Genomic DNA, 22,218 nt, shown 5'->3' on the forward strand with positions numbered 1-22,218 from the left:
TCTGAAATTTGTTTAAACTTCCTTTAAAATGATTTATTTGAAAATCAAAAGGAAGTTAATTGCATAGATATGTGAGTGATATCATACTGTGTCATTCAGATAAACAAAATGTATCGTGAAAGAAACATCTTTCGTTTTCTGTTGTTGTTGATTCTATGTTTATTCATCACAAACACATCAGGTGAGTTAATCAATACTCATTGGTTCCAGAGCTGTAAAAAATGCGGAAATCGTAAATATTGTACGATTTCAATCCATACGAGAGCATCGATGATAACCAGAGAAAGAAGAGAATTATTGTTGGAGAACAGCATAATATTTTTAGAGAATATTTTTGTAAAATAATCTTCTTTTTGTCATTTCAGCGAAATGTTTTGGCAAGAGTTGTACTGGTTGGGAGTGTCATTGCAATAATACAGCCGTGGACGAATGTCCAATGATAGGTCAGAATATAGATGGCGCTTTAACGTGTCCAAATCCTAACACTGCATGTGAGTCTACAATAAGAACTCCGTATCCCTGGACACCACCAGGATGGACCGGACCAGCTTGTCAAATCGGTAAGGTTTCTGTTTCTGCTCCAGTAAACCGGGGTCAGGTCAAATATCACTGAACCTCGGATTTATATCAGATTAACGGATTAACTCCGTAAAAGCCTTTACAAAAATAAATCTAAAGGAAATACAAGAATGTTGTAAATTTCATTAGATTTATCTCAGATTAACCGAATAACACTAACACTAATCCTTATACGGATTAACGTCACTAATCCGTAAGCGGGAAAAAATCTATTAGTAAAAATATCATAGATTTATGTAACACCCGGGAACTGTCGACGAACTGAGATCAACTCTTAATTATTTTGTCGCGTAAAGAAAAAAATGTTAGTTTTGTTTAATTCTAGTTGAAATCATGAAATAACTATGAATCAATTTGTTTTTGTTCGTTTTGAAAAATCGTGAAATAATTCAAATCTCTTATTCACAAAATGTGTGTTGTAGGAAACGTGGCTCGTGGTAAAACAGTTACAGCGTCATCCGCTTACATGTGGGCTGGTGGGTATAAATGTACAGATGGTCAGATGGTAGGAAGAATAGATTACGATCTATGCCACACTCGTTCAGATCAAAACGCCTGGATTAGAATTGATCTCGGAACTCAATACGTGGTACATGAAGTTACACTTTGGGATAGAACAGACGCGACGAGCTGCGACCAGCCGTGGAGTGAGTACATATTATCATTATTGATTGTTTCATTGATTATTTCAGTCAAATCTGATAGAAAAAAATACAACTAGCTGGAAAAGTCTCGTTAAATATAAATTCCGTCTAGTAGATGAAATATCTTCAAAACTAACCAATCATTGATGGATTTTAAATATCCCGGACTCAGTTCCACAGAGTTTTCAGTTACCCTACGTTTAACCAAGATTGAACTCTACCGAAATATCTATCTTTATAATTAGAACTCTGAGTCATCAATAATCAATAATCTGTAAATAAATTCAGTTCGACAACAATGTGTCTGTGGTATCCATGGATGACAACTTTGTAATAAATGCGTCATTGGAAAATTTTGAATCAATTTTTCAAACGTGTTAACATTTTCAGTCGATGACTATGAATTTGTTTTAGGGGCCGTGCGCCTGTCGAAAACAATTAATTTATTTTTATATTTCTTTTTCAAAGAATTTGAACAGAATTGTTTTGCACCCAAAGCAATCTTCAGCTTCCCGGATGTCGTGCATTATTATTTGTTTTCATCTTTCAAAGCTTCTTAATTCTTTTTCTCAGAAAAACGTTCGCGCAACCTGGAGATTCGAGTTGGAAATGAATATGGCACCAATACAAGTATTTCTACATCTAACCCGATATGTGCTTACCAGGGGCCCCCTCTCTGTGGTACGCATAAAACATTAGAATGCAGCCCAGGTCCTATAGTTGGACGATACGTCACCGTTCAACACAAGAACATTGGTAGGCCAGAGTATCTCAACCTGGTAGAAATAGAAGTCATCGGGTTCAAATATATCGGTAAGTTTACATGACTATATATATGTGTAAACTATAAAGAGTATGAAAATGAATTTTGCTTTTCTTGAAAATATTCAGTGACTTTTATATAGAATTTACCCCCGAACGAAAAATTTTGAAATGAAAAGAAGTCTCCCTTTATTACCAAAGTTTTGTTTTTAAGCACCCATTCATTTATGGATTTATCATTGTTAAAATTATATCGATTTATAAAAATATTCAGTGACTTGTAATGAGAACATATTTCCGAAAGATCGAATGATTCATATTTTTCGTATCAAATTTGAATTTCTGTTTAGCACCCGGTGATTGCAGTAAGGGATCGAACTCATTTGGATGTATGATTGAATGTAGATGTTACAACAATGAAAGTTGTGACTATTTGAGTGGTATCTGTCAATCTGGCTGTTCACAGAATTACATCGGAAAGTGGTGCGAGTCAGGTATATTACACTGAATCAGAGATTCCTTAGAATCTCGGTCCCAACTGTAAACGACTGAAAGTAAAGATCCTTGTTCATCTAAAACTAACATCGATCTATTTTCAGAATTTAAGTTGTTTTCGCTATTAACAGAATCTGCACTGACAGATAACAGTGTAAAAGTCAGTTGGACAGCTTACTCGGGTTCTGTAGTAGATTCAGGACGTGGTACTGTCAGCGTTCAGTATCAAGTCGTTTATCGTAAGATATCAGAAAACACTTGGACTAATCGGGAATCTGCAGGAGTCCTTACACATCACACAATTACTGGTTTAACTCATAATACCGAGTATAAGATAGCTGTTAGACTACAGAAATTAGTGAACAGTCAACTTATATCAACTGCGAGTCTGACTAGTACAGTATTAACTTTGTGTGCAGGTAAAACCCCTCATTCTAATAAACTCTTAAACTGTAAATGAGTTAAACATGTTGCTGTCGTCATCAAGTAGATGTCAATTCACAGAATCGCATTACTTAATTTGTGTTTGGTGTTGATTTCAGTACCAGGACCTCCCGCTTCTCTCGACTTCTCATTCACGAGGGATACATTGAAAACTACATTGACATGGACTTTACCAAACAGTCCAAATTGTGATGTCATCAATTATCGGGTAGGAATTAACTTGTCCTGACCAGTAGAGGGCACCACCAGCTCTATACTGTAACATGTCTCCTATCTTTTTTTCAGCTCACGTGTGAACCCATCAGTACAACTTCCACAACACCTTTATCAGATATAAAAACAATCAACAAACCTAAAAACGAAGGCTCCATCACAACTTTAGACATAACGACGTCACTGATACCTTTTACTCAATACAAATGTTCAATTTATGCCTGGAATAGAAAAGGTGAAGGGTCACCTGCCAGTGTTAGCTTTTGGACAGGTGAGTAATTTGAACCCAATGACCTCAAGTATTCATTGAAGTCACTTGTCAACATTGTCACTTACTGATATTTCAGGTGAAATAACAATTCCTCAACTGGTTGTCAAGAAAGCAGCAGTAACAGACACGACTGTTACACTTCAAATAACACGTGTTAACACTGGTAACATCACGTAAGTGTCCTCTTATTTTCATCTATAAATACCGCATGATCTTATAAAACAATTTTGCTCTGATTTTCAGCGGTTACGAGGTGATCGTCAAGAAACATAATGAAACAATCAGCCGTCGCCGGAAGCTTACAGTCAACCAATCACAGTACGTCTCGTACGAAGAAGCTAAACAGCGAGGATTATCAGTTTATATTACTGCAGTTCTACCACCGGAAGTGCCCTCTGAGTTTACAGTTGGTGATACACGTAACTATAGTGGTTACTTTAATGCTCCTCTAGAAACTGGAAAATCTTACAGTTTTATTCTAGGAATCGTTGTCAATTATAACGGAGTGAGTTCATCTAGTGTTTCAATGCAAATTGTAGTTTCCAATTTGGAGGTGACTCTAGCCATTTTTTTTTTGATTTTTCAGGAAACGTTTCGGCATTATCCACCAATAGAACAGCAAGAGAGAATCATTGTTATAGCACCGTCTAGTAAGGCAGGGATAATAGGTGGCGTTGTTGCAGCTGTTCTTATACTGTTATTGGTTGCTGTTGCTCTATATATTGTTTGGAGGTACGAGCGAATAGTGGCGACCTCTATAGTCCAATGCAAATCATTTGACAATCGCCCAATGCCCCTATTCTCACAAATGTTCTCATTCAGTTACCCACTATATGGACGCCTTAACTTTTCAGACGCGGTGGATTCAAAACTAAACAAACATCGAACAATGCAGAAATATCCATGGGGAATATTTCACCTTCTGATAAACGTATTGAAATACCTTTGGCGAGAGAAGAAGCAGAGGCTGTTTATGTGAATTGTCCTAAATCACCGAGACATGAAAATACAGCTAGTGCAAATGCTGCATTTTCAAGAGGTTTGTCTCAAGACCGTGAGGTTTTGGAAAGTTGAAGCCTAATAATGTTTTAACACTATGATTCTTGTCTATATAGAAAGCTCCGCGTATTTCAATATCTATGACGATCCGAATGCTGTATGCGAAACGCAAGATGGCGAGGATCATCACTACGAAATCGCTTCTAAAGGCGCTACTATGATTTGTGACCTGTTGGGAGATACTTTGATGAAAACCTCTGATGAGTGGAAGAACATGAATGAAGAATTTCAGGTAAAATTGCAGGGAGGTTGCGACTACGCGTCGGTTAGAGATGTGATTATTTTTTGGATCTATTTTGTCTTTAGAGTGTTCTCAAGTTGAGACGAGGATTGAGCGCCTGCGCTGAGAAAGTGGAAAATCTTGAGAAAAACAGGTTTCCAAACATTTTGGCCTGTAAGTATTGCCTGGTCATTATATAGACATGGGTTCTGTCGTAAATACAAGAGTTGTCTTGTGAAACATCTCTATTGACTTTCATTGACTTTGAGTGGTTTTTTCTAGATGATTCGACTAGAGTTGTTCTGGAACAAACCGGTAAAGATCCAACATCAGATTACATCAATGCCAATTATATTCGGGTAAGGAATCAATCCTTCTATGCTCTTGCAAAGGTTTTCCTGTCCTCCTATTGTATATAAACCGAAATTCTGAATTTAATTTTCAGGGACTAACTGGTCATGTGATATGTATTGCTTGCCAGGGTAAGTCTCATGATTCAATTGTTTCGTGTTACTTGTGCACTCACTCATCTAACTTGCTCTTTCAGCTCCATTGCTATCTACAATCAATGACCATTGGCGGATGATTTGGCAAGAGAAATGTCCAGCTATTATTGTACTCACCGACCTGACTGAAGGACATGGCAAAGATAAGAAGGTGGCAAAAATACTCTAAGATGCTGAAGCGTAAACAGGCAAAATGTAGAAAAATAAGTACCGTTGATTTTTAACTTGCAGGTGAAGTGTCATTTATATTGGCCAACAAAACTGAACACGAAAGGTCGATATGGAGATATTACAGTGACAGTTGCAGAGAAAATGGAAACACACACTGAGCCTCCGGCTGCCGTACATTTCTTGTCCATTACAAAGGTAATGATCATGTCATTGCTTTATCATGAGTGACCTAGTGTTGGTATTTCTGCTATCTATAAGCTTGGTTCAGATATCGATTTTAATAGACTCTCCCGATGAGTAACTTTTCATTTATTTCATAGCGTGGCCACAAAGAAGCACATAATCTGTTAGTTTGTCACTATCGAGGATGGCCGGATCATGGTGTACCGTTCCCGGCTTCATCTGTTGTTCGTATGCAACAGTTCATCAAACAGCGTCTTACCGACCCGGATCAGGGACTTGTGCTGATTCATGGCAGGTAAATTAATTCGAAAATCTCCCAGTCCTTTACTGTTAAGGACAAGTTTAGAAATGTTATTGTTTGTGTTGTGTTCTCAGTGCTGGTGCTGGAAGGACAGGTTGTTATATCGCAACGGAGCAGCTTCTTGAAAAAGCTAAGAAAGATGGACTCGTTAACGTATTCGACATGACTAGGAAATTACGACAACAAAGACCAGAAATGATCCAGAATATGGTAAAATCTTAATAAATGTACTGCCTCTCATTTCACGTTTCCAAAATGGATAACTACAACGTGTTCCTTATTACTATCTACTTCAGAAACAGTACATTCTCGTGCACCAGATTCTACTGGAGGAACTGGTACTGGGACCGGTGGCGTACCCGACCACGAGTTTCAGAGAATCATACGAGGAAAGAAAGGCAATGCGTCCTGTATCTAGAAACGTGTCTGATAAAATAGAGGAACAATTTCTTGTACGTATTAAGATCGGCCAAAATGAGATGAAGGGTTTTGGATAACAAACAGATGGCAGCAATGAATCCATTGACCCAGATAAACTAGATTTCAATTTTTTTTTCCTTGGTTTGGTTTTGAAGAAAATAATTACCCAATGCGTTGTTTTCTGATGCAGGTTTTGAAGGCATCGACTCCGATTCAGGACGAGGAATCACTAGCAGTGGCCAAACTACTCAACAATGTTAGAAAGTCTCGATACAAAGACATCCTTCCCGAGGCACAGTATCAACCGCAACTCTCACATAAAGGGTTCATTAATGCTACATTTGTGCACGTGAGTTTGATTCTAATTTAATAGCTATCCGTGGAATATCCGGTGGAGGGGGGCATTAAGCCTCGATAATCTTCAGTTGAGATATCGATAAGTTATAAGAATCTGATTGAAATACTTTCCTTTTTATAGACGATCACAGATAAAAACGTGTTTATAGCTACACAAAGTCCACTACAAACGACAATTACTGACTTCTGGCAAATGATCTTTGACTATAACTGTGAAATTATTGTAATGATGCATCAAGAATATCCACAAGATCCGGTAAGGTGTATTCCTAGTCTAGCATCTAGTATACATAGGTCTGCTTTGTAGGTATCTTTTTCCAGAATTCACCTTCTGATTTCAGACATATGCAAACTATTGTCCTGCAGCTGGAAGTATCAAATTCGGTCCTTTTACAATCACTGTGGAGGAGGTATCATTGCCCTGTAAGACCATCGTTCGTCGAGATTTGATCCTCCAAAAACACAATGTATGTTGAGTTGTTTCGGTATCATCTATTCAAAGATAGTATTTTTCGGAATTTCCTTCGACATTGCTATTTACTATGACCTGATCAGATCAATTGTATTTCTTTGATTTCACAGAAATCGCATCAGATTCGTCAGATCCAGTTTTTAGGATGGCCTGAGGATGAGTCGGTTCCTGATTTACAACATCTATTCGAGTTTGTGAATCTAGTTACAAGAGAACACGTGACCAGTCCTATTGTTGTACATTGCATGTTCGTATCTTAGCAACATCAGTCAATTATTCAAAACAATATCACATATTCTATCGATAATGCAAATTTTACAGGGACAGCACAACGAGAGCAGGGCTATTTTGTGCGGCATTTGAACTGATCACCAAGGCGCCATCTAGCGAACAAATCGATATTTATCACTGTATACAAAAACTACGAATGACTCGACCTCAATTCATTCCAAATTTGGTAAGAAATTAATCGATTTTCTTTGTATTTTTACGAGTAATTTTATTGATGTATTTTTCTTGTTTTCGTATTCATAGGAACAGTACAAGTTTCTACACGATCTGGTGATATTCTATTTACAAGGATTCGACACTTATGTGAACCTTAGTTAGAATTATGATTCGAAATGCTGAAGAAAAGCAAACAATCAGAAAAGGGAATCTGAGTAAAGGCACCTGAACTGCTACTTTACACCTGGCATTAACCGAGTGATGGCGCCACTAGCTCGAACACGAGGCAACGAAATTCACTTACTAGTTTAATCATGAATCTTTTTAAATCGTTTTATTCAAAATATTGCTCGGACTCTTGGACATAAAGATTAACGTACTTTTCGTATTGAGGAACCTTAGGTCTACTCCAGAAACTGTCCGGTTTTATTGTGTTTATGTTTACGATTACTTTTTTGTTCATGAATATATATTCATACATAATTCATATATCAGCTATCTAATTATGTATCTATAAAACTGAGTGTTGTATTACGTTATAATTTCAATGTAAATAAAGATATATTCAGATATTTTTCAAAAGAAATAGATTTCAATATAAAGGTGATTAATGTAATTATCACTCTTAATTAGATATTCTTAGTTAATCTAAAAACTCATATTTGTAATCACCGCGTTCACATCGTGTATCATCCACTTCCTTCCCTTACTGTTATCCACCTATCCACCTAATATACATATACACTAGTAAAAGCGAAAGCTCGTAATTTCTAGTATAAAATCAAAATAACTACTGACAGTTAGTTGTTACCTGTTGTCACGTTTATTGATTATACTCACAGTCCTTATATGAATATAACTGATTATTTTACTTTCATAATGAACTCGAATATTGTACATAATCTAGAATAAAATATGTAGATTTTTACTGATTTGAATTTGATGTTTATTTTTGCACTTAATGTTTTTATTATTGTCTTATTTAACAAAAGAAAATTCATTTCCGGAAATACATTCGGTGCTTTCTGTTTTATTTTGTTTTGTTCTTGGTTTTTTTTACAAAAGGAAAGTCTTTCATGAACTCATAGATTTACTTTAGAAATAGTTAACCAAAAATACTTCTTTTTCTGATGTTGAACAAAAGACATGATAAGCCATTTTTGAAATTTCAACAATATGATTCATATGATACATTGGTAATAATGAATTTAGTTTATTAGGAATGGAGTCTTCTTTTGTGGTTGGATCAACACAAAATAATCACGGAGATTATAAAGCACGTAATGACTTACGATTCCGGGGGTCAGTTGGTTAGAGTTAATCAGTGGATCTTTGACCAACTTTTGAGCATTTGTGGCTCATAACATGCTTTAGAATATTGTGGTGATTTTTTGTTGTCAAGTTAAGACATTCTATTCTGATATCGCACTACGTGTATTCACGAAGATTTACAGCGCGATTTACAAAATAAAACATCACGTATCAAAAACTTCCGAATGAAAATAATTTCTAAACTACATAAAAATCATTCAAATGGTTGTCTGTACTTCATAATGCAAGGTTTCTCATCTTGTTGACTGTAATAAGAGTAACCAACTGCACACGTTTGACGCCCAATGTTCATTTTCCCATTTAACTTTTTCCAATAATTTTCCAACAATTTTCTTCGTAATAGAACATATCTATCTTGAAAAGAGGAAGTTGTCGCAGAGTTTTTCACTGATCGCCGTTCAGACACGTCTTCCTTTGAACGACGAAGTTTTCTGTTTCAAACATAAAATACGTAAATCGCAATTTACTTCCTGGTAGACCGGTAGGTGACGCTTTCGCGGATTTCACAGATGCGACGCATACATTCATTTAACACCGTGCACCTTTTATATTGTCAGTTATATAATACACTCCTGAATAGGAAGACGTTTTTTTTAAACTCATGTGACCGAACGTTCAAGTATTATACATCAGAAAGCAGTTTGCTCGTACATTGTAACATCTTTTTGCGGCGTTAAAATCTACTTTCTTAAGGTTTATTTTCGCTCTGCTATTGTTTTTATTAGCGTTACGAAGGTCAAGTATCTCCATCGCTAAAGGTAAGAAAAACTAATTCTATTCTATCATCTTTTCGTTTTTTTTATTATGTTTATACAATTCACTATAGTTAGGCTGATATAGAATATTTATACTCTGTTTCTCCTAATCGGCTGAGGGTCACATTCGTAAAACATGATGAAATTTGTAATCAGTTCATTTCTATAACTGTCGGGTCTGTTATTGTTAGATTGATCATGATTTTAAAAAAATAGTCATGTACAGGGTAGATAGACGGTCAATTTATGAGCTCAGTAGAAATTTGAGAAACAAGGTAACAATTTTTGTAGCCTAAAATGCGAACCTTTGTAGATAGATCTTTATTGAAAGGAGGGGTATAGACCACGGACTTTAAATTAACTTGGGTTAAGCTCAGCAGAAATGAGAAACAAGGTACGAATTTTTAGCCAGTGTAAATTAAAGCTTATTCGGTTGACCCAGTTTTTTTTTCAATTGTTGAAGTTTCTGAAAAAGCTTGTCTGGTAGGCTATCATAGAATCGAAGGTACATGTATTCTATCATAGTGATTACATATGGCCAATGGGTTCGTTTTCCCCCGTTAACGATCCTAAACTGACCACTAGTAGCCCCTAGACATCACGGTGTTATCATCCAAGATATTTGTTTGTATACTATTTCTATTAAAGGCTTTGTGCGGTTACAGTATGTATAGGAAGGTAAGGATTAGCATCTACATTTTGTGGGTCGATTCAGACTCTGAATTCAGTTTTCATTGGTTTAAGTGACAGTGGCAGTTAAGGACCACCATACCGGTATTGTTGATAATAGTTAATTCTCAGAGGCAGCATATTAATAGTTTTGGAAACACTGATACGTGCGTTTAGTTAATATAATCCTGAAGCCGGGTCGTGCTACAGATTTAATTCTACATGCTCATAATCTCGATCGCGGTTTAACTGTTTACAAAACGGACTAGAATATCAAACGTCTTGTCCACTCACAGCGGTACCTGCGATATATTCTAAATCAGTGTTCATCTTCATTACAGAAGTGTTTGCCAATGATGTCGGTGTTGTTGCTAATGACGCAGTGCACATGAATATATGGTAAATAAAATCTACTAGGTTTTCGCAATGTCGTTTGGGAAAGGGCAAACGGCTATCTTAGAATTTCCACTTGTAAATGGGTAATTTTGTAAATTGTTTGTTAATTATTTCTAGGACAGCAGCAGAACTGTATAGTTGTGCTGTGTGCGTTGGGCTTTACAAAGCAAATCCATGTCAGTAGCGATATCTATTTTCAGTTCCACCCGAATTCATTGTGCTGACTGAATTTCCAAACGGTCAAGTTGTCCAAGGCACATCGAAAACTCTGACTCCAGTAACCCAGAGTTTTCAATTGTCTGGGCGTACAGATATGGGGTATCGACATGGACAAATGTTTCACACAACCCAGCAGTCAATCATAAACCTGGTCCTCACAGTGGTCGGGTATCTACTAGTAGTTTGGTAGTTACAACCGATAAGGATAAAATGGAAGGCAATACAGATGTACTGCTTATCAGAACGGTGTGTCTTTTCATGTGGTCACCAACTCCACGACACTGTCAGTATTGTGTAAGTGACGTTTATAACACCTTAAACAACATCATTTTTCTTTTCTATTTTATCAAACTTTTTTTTCTATATATAGGTTATATTATATTTCTAAAATATTCTTCTTTCCTGTAAAATGAAAAGTAGATGTTTCATATTCTATAGATTCGGCAGATTCTGTTTCGCTGACTCCAGTAAACTCTGTCGTAAGGGAAGGCGGCTCGATTCGGTTTAACTTTGCAGCAACTGGTGGAAATCCTGATAGTTTCACTTTCGTATGGCAATTCTCAACTGTTTCGGGTTTCTGGAAATCAATCGGATCCACGAATGATTATTTAGCCCTAGATAATGTATCAAGAACTGATTCTGGGGCTGGTTGCATAGTCATGGCTTAGACTTAAGACTAGTCTAAGACCAACTTAGTTCTATAGCCAATCTAACAATTTAAGACCGGTCTTATGATTTAAGACCATTTTTGGACTTAAGTCATGACTGTGCAACTGGCCCCAGGACAATATAGATATAATGCGACCAATACAGGAGGTTCTACTTTCAGTAATATCGCTACTGTCGATGTTCAATGTAAGTAACCAGCCAATAAAGAGTTTTCCAGTTTCTAGGCACCATTATCCTGTACCCATTTATAAGGACTCTCAGATTATGGATGAATACAGTATTTAGAATGATTCTGATAATGTGACCAAAAACTTTTTCATTTTTCACAGATGCACCAACGCTCTCAGAGAAACTGAAACCTGTAGCCGCAAAAATAGGGGAAAGCGTTAGATTTATGATAGGCTACTATGCAAATCCGCAAGCGACGAGTTTAAACTGCATCCACGAGTTCATATACAGAACTAATTGGTTCAGATTAGATATAATGTGCTGGGAAGTTACTATCGAATCAGTCCAGGTGTCTGATTATGGATCTCATTCGTGTCAACTGAAGAATTCGATCGGTAGCCTGGATATTATTACATTGGATATCCTTAAAACTGGTAATTACTGTTCCGAATATTCTCATCGCTAATATTCCCCATTAATATCCACTTGCGGCTAACTAACAGCTGTGCAATACAAAAACAAAAAATGGCGAAAGTTTGTGTTTTGTAAGATGCTCAGCTAAATGAAGAAATCCCACACTTCGAATTTAAAATTATACGATCAAATTTATATTATGAAACCACAACGTTTCGGCTGTTGACTAACAGCCATCATCAGGTGGAATGCTCAGCTATTCGTTGAAACTAATGACCTATCCTCGAACCGATCTTTGCACTTCTACTGTTTAAGATATTGAAATTTCGCGTTTCAAACTTAATTTCTTCATTCAGTCGATGACAATGCGTGGACCGTCACGTCTTTAGTCCCGCTGATAATTGCTGGAGTGGTTCTTGGTAGCATTGCGTTCATTCTGATCGTAATATTTCTACTCGTGTATCCGATAAAACAACTCAGAAACAGAGGAAATAAATCACGTGGAATGTAAGTTTTTATGGAATCATTTTGTTGTTGTCGTCCCTTTAATTGTTTCGCACCAAATGCCACCTTCTTTTTAAATGACAGAAAACTCATCAATAACAGATCACTAATACATAACTCATCAATTACAGATTAGTTTGATTTGGTTCGAATCCCATTAGTCCTTCAAACCGACTATTTCGGTACCGTCTATTCAAAAGGTATTTGCTGAACCCAGAAATTTGAAGAATTGAAAAAATCGAGTTAAAATCGTCACTCTTTTATTTCAGTAAAACTAAAGATTTAACGACAGGTAAAAATTATTCATATAGAAATATGAATTTATTTTCTAGACTTCTAAATATTGAATGTTATTATTTTGACAATTTCATCATTTTTAAACGTATTTTTATTATTACAGTTTATCGAAACAATGACCCGGATTCACGTATTCATACAAGGAAGTAATGATAGGAAAAAATGATCCATGATTTTAATGATTTTAATTGGTGATCAATTAGCTTTGTGGTCACCCTATTCAGCTGATGCCTTTTTTTCTGATACGGGGAAAACCAATGGTTTGTCTCATTTTACACGAAAGGGGTGTCATGTCTATCGTGCTAAGGATTTAAGTGGAGTTAATCCGTTAACACTATGGATTAAACTGTTTTTTTTCTTGTTTTGATAATTTGTTCTTTTTACTTTCAAAGATTTTTTCTTTTATTTATTTTTTTCCTACTCAGTTAACGGTGACCCTTGATGTTCTGTTCTGGCCTCCTTCCTAACCTCCCCCTCAGAGCAAAGTAAACTAGCAAATCTGAAATTTGTTTAAACTTCCTTTAAAATGATTTATTTGAAAATCAAAAGGAAGTTAATTGCATAGATATGTGAGCGATATCATATTGCGTCATTCAGACAGACAAAATGTACCGTGAAAGAAACATCTTTCGTTTTCTGCTGTTGTTGATTCTATGTTTATTCATCACAAACACATCAGGTGAGTTTATCAATAATCGTTGGTTCCAGAGCTGTAAAAAATGCGGAAATCGTAAATTGTACGATTTCAATCCATAAGAGAGCACCGATGATAACCAGAGAAAGAAGAGAATTATTGTTGGAGAACAGCATTTGGAGAATATTTTTGTAAAATAATCTTCTTTTTGTCATTTCAGCGAAATGTTTTGGGAAGAGTTGTACTGGTTGGGAGTGTCATTGCAGTAATACAGCCGTGGACGAATGTCCAATGATAGGTCAGAATACAGATGGCGCTTTAACGTGTCCAAATCCTAACACTGCATGTGAGTCTACAATAAAAACTCCGTATCCCTGGACACCACCAGGATGGACCGGACCAGCTTGTCAAATCGGTAAGTTTTCTGTATCATCTGTTTCTGCTCCAGTAAACCGGGGTCAGGTCAAATATCACTGAACCTCGGATTTATATCAGATTAACGGATTAACTCCGTAAAAGCCTTTACAAAAATAAATCTAAAAGAAATACAAATGAATGATGTAAATTTCATTAGATTTATCTCAGATTAACCGAATAACACTAAAACTAATCCGTATACGGATTAACGTCACTAATCCGTAAGCGGGAATTATTTATTTATTGGTAAAAATATATATTTATGATTGATCCGGGAACTGAGATCAACTCTAATTATTTCATAGCGCAAAGAAAAAATTGTTACTTTTGTTTGATTTTATTTGAAATCATGAAATAACTTTGAATCAATTTGTTTTTGTTCGTCTTGAAAATTCGTGAAATAATTCAAATCTCTTATTCACAAAATGTGTTTTGTAGGAAACGTGGCTCGTGGTAAAACAGTTACAGCGTCATCCACTCACCCGGGGTATACTGATTCCGGTAGTAAATGTACAGATGGTAGGACGGTAACTTTCTATGATCTATGTCACACTGAAGAGGATCAAAACGCCTGGATAAGAATTGATCTCGGAACTCAATGCGTGGTACAAAAAGTTACACTTTGGGATAGACCAGATGCGACTGGTTGCACCGATAACCCTGGAGACGAGTGGAGTGAGTACAAATTATTAATGTTGATTGATCATCTAGGCCAAATCTGATAGAAAAAGAATATATAACTTCAGCTCGAAAAGCCTGGTTGAATATAAACCAAGTTTAGATGAGTGATTTTTTTCAGAAAAGTTTGACCCGAGAAACTTTGAACTCTACCGAAATATCGAACTCTGAGTCATCAATAATCAATAATCTGTAAATAAAGTCAGTTCGACAACAATGTGTCTGTGGTATCCATGGATGACAACTTCGTAAAAAATACGTCATTGGAAAATCTTGAATCAACTTTTTCAACGTGTCAACATTTTCAGTCGATAACAATAAATTTGTGTTAGGGGCCGTGCGCCTGTCGAAAACAATTAATTTATTTTTATATTTCTTCTTCTAAAGAATTTGAATAGAATTGTTTTGCACCCAAAGCAATCTTCAGCTTCCCGGATGTCGTGCATTATTATTTGTTTTCATCTTTCAAAGCTTCTTAATTCTTTTTCTAAGAAAAACGTTCGCGCAACCTGGAGATTCGAGTTGGAAATGAATATGGCACCAATACAAGTATTTCTACATCTAACCAGGAATGTGCTTACCAGGGTCCCCCTCTCTGTGGTAGGCATAAAACATTAGCGTGCAGCCCAGGTCCTATAGTTGGACGATACGTCACCGTTCAACACAAGAACATTAGTAATGCAGAGTATCTCAACCTGGCAGAAATAGAAGTTATCGGGTTCAAATATATCGGTAAGTTTTACATGACTATATATATGTGTAAACTATAAAGAGTATGGAAATGGATTTTGCTTTTCTCGAAAATATTCAGTGACTTGTATATAGAATTTACCCCCGAACGAAAAATTTTGAAATGAAAAGAAGTCTCCCTTTATTACCAAAATTTTGTTTTAAGCACCCATTCATTTAAGGATTATATTATTGTTAAAATAAGATCGATTTTCATAAAAATATTCAGTGACTTGTAATGGGAATGTATTTCCGAATGTTCAAACAGTTCATATTTTCGTATCAAATTTGAATTTCTGTTTAGCACCCGGTGGTTGCAGTAAGGGATCGAACTCATTTGGATGTATGATTGAATGTAGATGTTACAACAATGAAAGTTGTAACTATTTGAGTGGGATCTGTGAATCTGGCTGTTCACAGAATTACATCGGAAAGTGGTGCGAGTCAGGTATATTACACTGAATCAGAGATTCCTTAGAATCTCGGTCCCAACTGTAAACGACTGAAAGTAAAGATCCTTGTTCATCTAAAACTAACATCAATCTATTTTCAGAATTTAAGTTGTTTTCGCTATTAACAGAATCTGCGCTGACAGATAACAGTGTAAGAGTCGGTTGGACAGCTTACTCGGGTTCTGTAGTAGATTCAGGACGTGGTACTGTCAGCGTTCTGTATCAAGTCGTTTATCGTAAGATATCAGAAAAGACTTGGACTAATCAGGAAACTGCAGGAGTCCTTACACATCACACAATTACTGGTTTAACTCCTTATACCAGGTATAAGATAGCTGTTAGACTACAGAAATTAGTGAACGGTCAACTTATATCAACTGCGAGTCTGACTAGTATGACTAGTACAGTATTAACTTTGTGTGCAGGTAAAACCCCTGATTCTAATAAACTCTTAAACTGTAAATGAGTAAAACATGTTGCTGTCGTCATCAAGTAGATGTCAATTCACAGAATCGCATTACTTAATTTGTCTGTGGTGTTTATTTCAGTACCAGGACCTCCCGCTTCTCTCGACTTCTCATCTACAAGGGATACATTCCAAACAACATTGACATGGACACCACCAAACCGTCCAAATGGTGACATCATTAATTATCGGGTAGGAATTATCTTATTCTGACCAGTAGAGGGCACCACCAGCTCTATACTGTAACATGTCTCCTATCTGTTTTCAGCTCACGTGTGAACCCATCAGTACAACTTCCACAACACCTTTAACAGACATAAAAACAATCAACAAACCTAAAATCAAAGGCTCCATCACAACTTTAGACATAACGACGTCACTGATACCTTTTACTCAATACAACTGTTCAATGTTTGCCTCGAATAGTAAAGGGGAAGGGTCACCTGCCAGTGTTAGCTTTTGGTCAGGTGAGTAATTTGAACCCAATGACCTCAAGTATTCATTGATGTCACTTGTCAACATTGTCACTTACTGATATTTCAGGTGAAATAACAATTCCCCTACTGGTTGTCAAGAAAGCAGCGATAACAAACACGACTGTTACACTTCAAATAACACGTGTTAATACTGGAAACATTACGTAAGTGTCCTCTTATTTTCATCTATAAATAATGCATGATCTTATAAAACAATTTTTCTCTGATTTTCAGCGGTTACGAGGTGATCGTCAAGAAACATGATGGACCAATCAGCCGTCGCCGGAAGCGTGCAGTCAACCAATCACAGTACGTCTCGTACGGAGAAGCTAAACAGCGAGGATTATCAGTTTATATTACTGCAGTTCTACCACCGAAAGTGCCCTCTGAGTTTATAGTTGGTGACACACGTGACTATTGTGGTTACTTTAATGCTCCTCTAGAAACTGGAAAATCTTACAGTTTTATTTTAGGAATCGTTGTCAATTATAACGGAGTGAGTTCATCTTGTCTTTGAATGTGAATTGTAGTTTCCAATTTGGAGGTGACTCTAGCCATTTTTTGGGGATTTTTCAGGAAACGTTTCGGCATTATCCACCAATAGAACAGCAAGAGAGAATCACTGTTCAAGCATCGTCTAGTAAGGCAGGGATAATAGGTGGCGTTGTGACAGTTGTTCTAATACTGTTATTGGTTGCTGTTGCTCTATATATTGTTTGGAGGTATGAGTAAATAGTGGCGACCTCTATAGTCCAAGGCAAATCATTTGACAATCGCCCAATGCCCCTATTCTCACAAAAGTTCCCCCTCATTCAGTTACCCACTATATGGACGCTTTAACTTTTCAGACGCGGTGGATTCAAAATTAAACAAGCATCGAACAATGCAGAAATATCCATGGGGAATATTTCACCTTCTGATAAACCTATTGAAATACCTTTGGCGAGAGAAGAAGCAGAGGCTGTTTATGTGAATTGTCCTAAATCACCGAGACAAGAAAATACAGCTAGTGCAAATGCTGCATTTTCAAGAGGTTTGTCTCAAGACCGTGAGGTTTTGTAAAGTTGTAGCCTATTTTAACATTTAACACTATGATTCCTCTCCCTATAGTAAGCTCCGCGTATTTCAATATCTATGACGATCCGAATGCTGTAGATGAAACGCAAGATGGCGAGGATCATCACTACGAAATCGCTTCTAAAGGCGCTACTATGATTTGTGACCTGTTGGGAGAGACCTTGATGAAGACCTCTGATGAGTGGAAGAATATGAATGAAGAATTTCAGGTAAAATTGCTGGGAGGTTGCGACTGCTCGTGGGTAAGACATGTGATCATGTTCTGGATCTATTTTTTCTTTAGAGTGTTCTCAAATTCAGACGAGGATTGAGCGCCTGCGCTGAGACAGTGGAGAATCTTGAGAAAAACAGGTTTCCAAACATATTGGCCTGTAAGTATTGCCTGGTCATTATATAGACATGAGTTCTGTCGTAAATACAAGAGTTGCCTTGTGAAACATCTCTATTGAGTTTCATTGACTTTGAGTGGTTTTTTCTAGATGATTCGACTAGAGTTGTTCTGGAACAAATCGGTGAAGATCCAACATCAGATTACATCAATGCCAATTATATTCGGGTGATAAATCAATCCCTCTCTGCTCTTGAAAATGTTGCCACGTCCTCCTATTGTATATAAACGGAAATTCTGAATTTAATTTTCAGGGACTAACTGGTCATGTAATATGTATTGCTTGCCAGGGTAAGTCTCATGATTCAATTGTTGCGTGTTACTTGTGCGCTCACTCATCTAACTTGTTCTTTCAGCTCCATTGCTATCTACAATCAATGACCATTGGCGGATGATCTGGCAAGAGAAATGTCCAGCTATCATTGTACTTACTGTTCTGACTGAAGGACAAGGCAAAGATAAGAAGGTTGCAAAAATACTCTAAGATGCTGAAGCGTAAACAGGCAAAATTTAGAAAAATAAGTACCGTTGATTTTTAACTTGCAGGTGAAGTATCATTTATATTGGCCAACAAAACTGAACACGAAAGGTCGATATGGAGATATAACAGTAAAAGTTGCAAAGAAAATGGAAAAACACACTGAGCCTCCGGCTGCCGTACATTTCTTGTCCATTACAAAGGTAATGATCATGTCATTGCTTTATCATGAGTGACCTAGTGTTGGTATTTCTGCTATCTATAAGCTTGGTTCAGATATCGATTTTAATAGACTCTCCCGATAAGTAACATTTCATTTATTTTATAGCGTGGCCACAAACAAGCACATAATCTATTAGTGTTTCACTATCGAGGATGGCCGGATCATGGTGTACCGTTCCCGGCTTTATCTGTTGTTCGTATGCAACAGTTCATCAAACAGCGTCTTACCGACCCGGATCAGGGACTTGTGCTGGTTCATGGCAGGTAAATTAATTTGAAATCGTCCAGTCCTTTACAGTTAAGGACACGTTTAGATATGTTATTGTTTGTGTTCTCAGTGCTGGTGCTGGAAGGACGGGTTGTTATATCGCAACGGAGCAGCTTCTTGAGAAAGCCAAGAAAGATGGACTTGTTAACGTATTCGACATGTTTAGGAAATTACGACAACAAAGACCAGAAATGATCCAAAATATGGTAAATCTTAATAAAGTTACTGCCTCTCATTTCACGTTTCCAAAATGGAAAACTTCAACGTGTTCCTTTATTACTATCTACTTCAGAAACAGTACATTCTCGTGCACCAGATTCTACTGGAGGAACTGGTACTGGGACCGGTGGCGTACCCGACCACGAGTTTCAGAGAATCATACGAGGAAAGAAAGGCAATGCGTCCTGTATCTAGAAACGTGTCTGATAAAATAGAGGAACAATTTCTTGTACGTATTAAGATCGGCCAAAATGAGATGAAGGGTTTTGGATAACAAACAGATGGCAGCAATGAATCCATTGACCCAGATAAACTAGATTTCAATTTTTTTTTCCTTGGTTTGGTTTTGAAGAAAATAATTACCCAATGCGTTGTTTTCTGATGCAGGTTTTGAAGGCATCAACTCCGATTCAGGACGAGGAATCACTAGCAATGGCCAAACTACTCAACAATGTTAACAAGTCCCGATACAAAGACATCCTTCCCGAGGCACAGTATCAACCGCAACTCTCACATAAAGGGTTCATTAATGCTTCATTTGTGCACGTGAGTTTGATTCTGAATTAATAGCTATCCGTGGAATATCTGGTAGAGGGGGGGGGGGCATTAAGCCTCGATAATCTTCAGTTGAGATATCGATAAGTTATAAGAATCTGATTGAAATACTTTCCTTTTTACAGACGATCACAGATAAAAACGTGTTTATAGCAACACAAAGTCCAATGGCAAATACTATTACTGACTTTTGGCAAATGATCTTTGACTATAACTGTGAACTTATTGTGATGATGCATCAAGAATGTCCACAAGATCCGGTAAGGCTACTCCTAGTCTAGCACTGCTTAGTATAGATATCTTCTAAATGTATGACGGTCTGGTTCGTGGGAATCCTTTTTCAGAATATATCTTATAATTTCAGACATATGCAAACTATTGTCCTGCAGCTGGAAGTATTAAATGCAGTCCTTTTACAGTCACTGTTGAGGAGGTATCATTGCCCTTTAAGACCATCGTTCGCCGGAATTTGATCCTCCAAAAACAGAATGTATGTTGAGTTATTTCGGTAGCTACTTTTCAGAGAAATATAGCTGCATTTTTCGGAATTTCCTTCGACATTGCTATTTACTATGACCTGATCAGATCAATTTTATTTCTTTGATTTCACAGGAATCGCATCAGATTCGTCAGATCCAGTTTTTAGGATGGCCTGAGGATGAGTCGGTTCCTAATTTACAATATCTATTCGAGTTTGTGAATCTAGTTACAAGAGAACACGTGACCAGTCCTATTGTTGTACATTGCATGTTCGTATCTTAGTAACATCAGTCAATTATTCAAAACAATATCACATATTCTATCGATTATGCAAATTTTACAGGGACAGCACAACGAGAGCAGGGCTATTTTGTGCGGCATTTGAACTGATCACCAAGGCGCCATCTAGCGAACAAATCGACATTTATCACTGTATACAAAAACTACGAATGACTCGACCTCAATTCATTCCAAATTTGGTAAGAAATTAATCGATTTACTTTGTATTTTCACGAGTTATTTTATAGATGTATTTTTCTTGTTTTCGTATTCATAGGAACAGTACAAGTTTCTACACGATCTGGTGATATTCTATTTACAAGGATTCGACACTTATGTGAACCTTAGTTAGAATTATGATTCGAAATGCTGAAGAAAAGCAAACAATCAAAAAAGGGAATCTGACTAAAGGCACCTGAACTGCTACTTTACACCTGGCATTAACCGAGTGATGGCGCCACTAGCTGGAACACGAGGCAACGAAATTCACTTACTAGTTTAATCATGTATCTTTTTAAATTGTTTTATTCAAAATATTGCTTGGACTCTTGGACATAAAGATTAACGTACTTTTCGTATTGAGGAACCTTAGGTCTACTCCAGAAACTGTCCGGTTTTATTGTGTTTATGTTTACGGTTACTTTTTTGTTCATGAATTATATTCATATATAATTTATATATCAGCTATCTAATTATGTATCTATAAAACTGAGTGTTGTATTATGTTATAATTTCAATGTAAATAAAGATATATTCAGATATTTCTCAATAGAAATAGATTTCAATATAAAGATGATTTATGTAATTGTCACTGTTAATTAGATATTCTTAGTTAATCTAAAAACTCATATTTGTAATCACCGCGTTCACATCGTGTATCATCCACTTCCTTCCCTCACTGTTATCCACCTATCCACCTAATATACATATACACTAGTAAAAGCGAAAACTCGTAATTTCTAGTATAAAATAAACATAACTACTGACAGTTAGTTGTTACCTGTTGTCACGTTTATTGATTATACTCACAGTCCTTATATGAATATAACTGATTATTTTACTTTCATAATGAACTCGAATATTGTACATAATCTAGAATAAAATATGTAGATTTTACTGATTTGAATTTGATGTTTATTTTTTCACTTAATGTTTTTATTTTTGTCTTGTTTAACAAAAGAAAATTCATTTCCGGAAATACATTCGGTGCTTTCTGTTTTATTTTGTTTTGTTCTTGATTCGTTTTACAAAAGGAAAGTCTTTCATGAACTCATAGATTTACTTTAGAAATAGTTAACCAAAAATACTTCTTTTTCTGATGTTGAACAAAAGACATGATTAGCCATTTTTGAAATTTCAACAATATGATTCATATGATAAACATTGGTAATAATGAATTTAGTTTATTAGGAAAGGAGTCTTCTTTTGTGGTT

General features: G+C 36.4%; 4 protein-coding genes across 4 annotated transcripts; all 4 read left to right on the forward strand.

The window, feature by feature from the left end:
- The first annotated feature begins 89 nt into the window (after positions 1–89).
- Positions 90–8,495, forward strand: LOC141914056 (receptor-type tyrosine-protein phosphatase kappa-like). The gene is made up of 27 exons (XM_074805323.1): positions 90–181; positions 366–560; positions 1,002–1,226; positions 1,797–2,036; positions 2,336–2,479; positions 2,585–2,899; positions 3,023–3,132; positions 3,210–3,408; positions 3,485–3,581; positions 3,652–3,913; positions 3,995–4,140; positions 4,263–4,447; positions 4,524–4,699; positions 4,774–4,861; positions 4,970–5,046; positions 5,133–5,169; positions 5,235–5,344; positions 5,425–5,559; positions 5,685–5,842; positions 5,923–6,058; positions 6,145–6,300; positions 6,459–6,617; positions 6,747–6,881; positions 6,967–7,092; positions 7,208–7,344; positions 7,419–7,554; positions 7,632–8,495. Exons 1-27 carry the CDS (start codon positions 109–111, stop codon positions 7,704–7,706), a joined length of 4,032 nt encoding a protein of 1,343 aa, XP_074661424.1. The 5' UTR covers positions 90–108; the 3' UTR covers positions 7,707–8,495.
- A 3,353-nt stretch (positions 8,496–11,848) lies between these two features.
- LOC141914167 (uncharacterized) lies at positions 11,849–13,085 on the forward strand. The gene is made up of 5 exons (XM_074805434.1): positions 11,849–11,861; positions 11,914–12,186; positions 12,523–12,673; positions 12,802–12,870; positions 12,940–13,085. The coding sequence occupies exons 1-4, from the start codon at positions 11,849–11,851 to the stop codon at positions 12,809–12,811; spliced, it is 447 nt and encodes a 148-aa protein (XP_074661535.1). The 3' UTR covers positions 12,812–12,870; positions 12,940–13,085.
- A 488-nt stretch (positions 13,086–13,573) lies between these two features.
- On the forward strand, positions 13,574–16,622 carry LOC141914168 (uncharacterized). Its single transcript, XM_074805435.1, has 8 exons — positions 13,574–13,646; positions 13,822–14,016; positions 14,457–14,693; positions 15,189–15,428; positions 15,730–15,873; positions 15,979–16,302; positions 16,426–16,515; positions 16,612–16,622. The coding sequence occupies exons 1-8, from the start codon at positions 13,574–13,576 to the stop codon at positions 16,620–16,622; spliced, it is 1,314 nt and encodes a 437-aa protein (XP_074661536.1).
- Positions 16,606–21,924, forward strand: LOC141914003 (receptor-type tyrosine-protein phosphatase kappa-like). Its single transcript, XM_074805247.1, has 20 exons — positions 16,606–16,810; positions 16,887–16,983; positions 17,054–17,315; positions 17,396–17,541; positions 17,668–17,852; positions 17,930–18,105; positions 18,180–18,267; positions 18,376–18,452; positions 18,539–18,575; positions 18,641–18,750; positions 18,831–18,965; positions 19,091–19,248; positions 19,323–19,458; positions 19,545–19,700; positions 19,859–20,017; positions 20,152–20,286; positions 20,391–20,516; positions 20,639–20,775; positions 20,850–20,985; positions 21,063–21,924. The coding sequence occupies exons 1-20, from the start codon at positions 16,753–16,755 to the stop codon at positions 21,135–21,137; spliced, it is 2,589 nt and encodes an 862-aa protein (XP_074661348.1). The 5' UTR covers positions 16,606–16,752; the 3' UTR covers positions 21,138–21,924.
- Positions 21,925–22,218: the final 294 nt, after the last annotated feature.

Source organism: Tubulanus polymorphus, chromosome 12 (genome assembly GCF_964204645.1).
Source record: "Tubulanus polymorphus chromosome 12, tnTubPoly1.2, whole genome shotgun sequence".
NCBI classification, from domain to species: Eukaryota; Metazoa; Nemertea; class Palaeonemertea; order Tubulaniformes; family Tubulanidae; genus Tubulanus; species Tubulanus polymorphus.

Bases quoted from the DNA above. Each gene is read 5' to 3' on its own strand.
- LOC141914056 (XM_074805323.1), top strand. From the start codon at position 109: ATGTATCGTGAAAGAAACATCTTTCGTTTTCTGTTGTTGTTGATTCTA. The intron at 3,133-3,209 runs GTAGGAATTAAC...TCTTTTTTTCAG, and splicing joins GTGATGTCATCAATTATCGG to CTCACGTGTGAACCCATCAG. The intron at 6,301-6,458 runs GTACGTATTAAG...TTTCTGATGCAG, and splicing joins AAATAGAGGAACAATTTCTT to GTTTTGAAGGCATCGACTCC.
- LOC141914167 (XM_074805434.1), top strand. The intron at 12,187-12,522 runs GTAATTACTGTT...TTCTTCATTCAG, and splicing joins ATTGGATATCCTTAAAACTG to TCGATGACAATGCGTGGACC.
- LOC141914168 (XM_074805435.1), top strand. From the start codon at position 13,574: ATGTACCGTGAAAGAAACATCTTTCGTTTTCTGCTGTTGTTGATTCTA. The intron at 13,647-13,821 runs GTGAGTTTATCA...TTGTCATTTCAG, and splicing joins ATTCATCACAAACACATCAG to CGAAATGTTTTGGGAAGAGT. The intron at 15,429-15,729 runs GTAAGTTTTACA...ATTTCTGTTTAG, and splicing joins TATCGGGTTCAAATATATCG to CACCCGGTGGTTGCAGTAAG.
- LOC141914003 (XM_074805247.1), top strand. From the start codon at position 16,753: ATGTTTGCCTCGAATAGTAAAGGGGAAGGGTCACCTGCCAGTGTTAGC. The intron at 18,106-18,179 runs GTAAAATTGCTG...TTTTTTCTTTAG, and splicing joins ATATGAATGAAGAATTTCAG to AGTGTTCTCAAATTCAGACG. The intron at 18,453-18,538 runs GTGATAAATCAA...TTTAATTTTCAG, and splicing joins TCAATGCCAATTATATTCGG to GGACTAACTGGTCATGTAAT.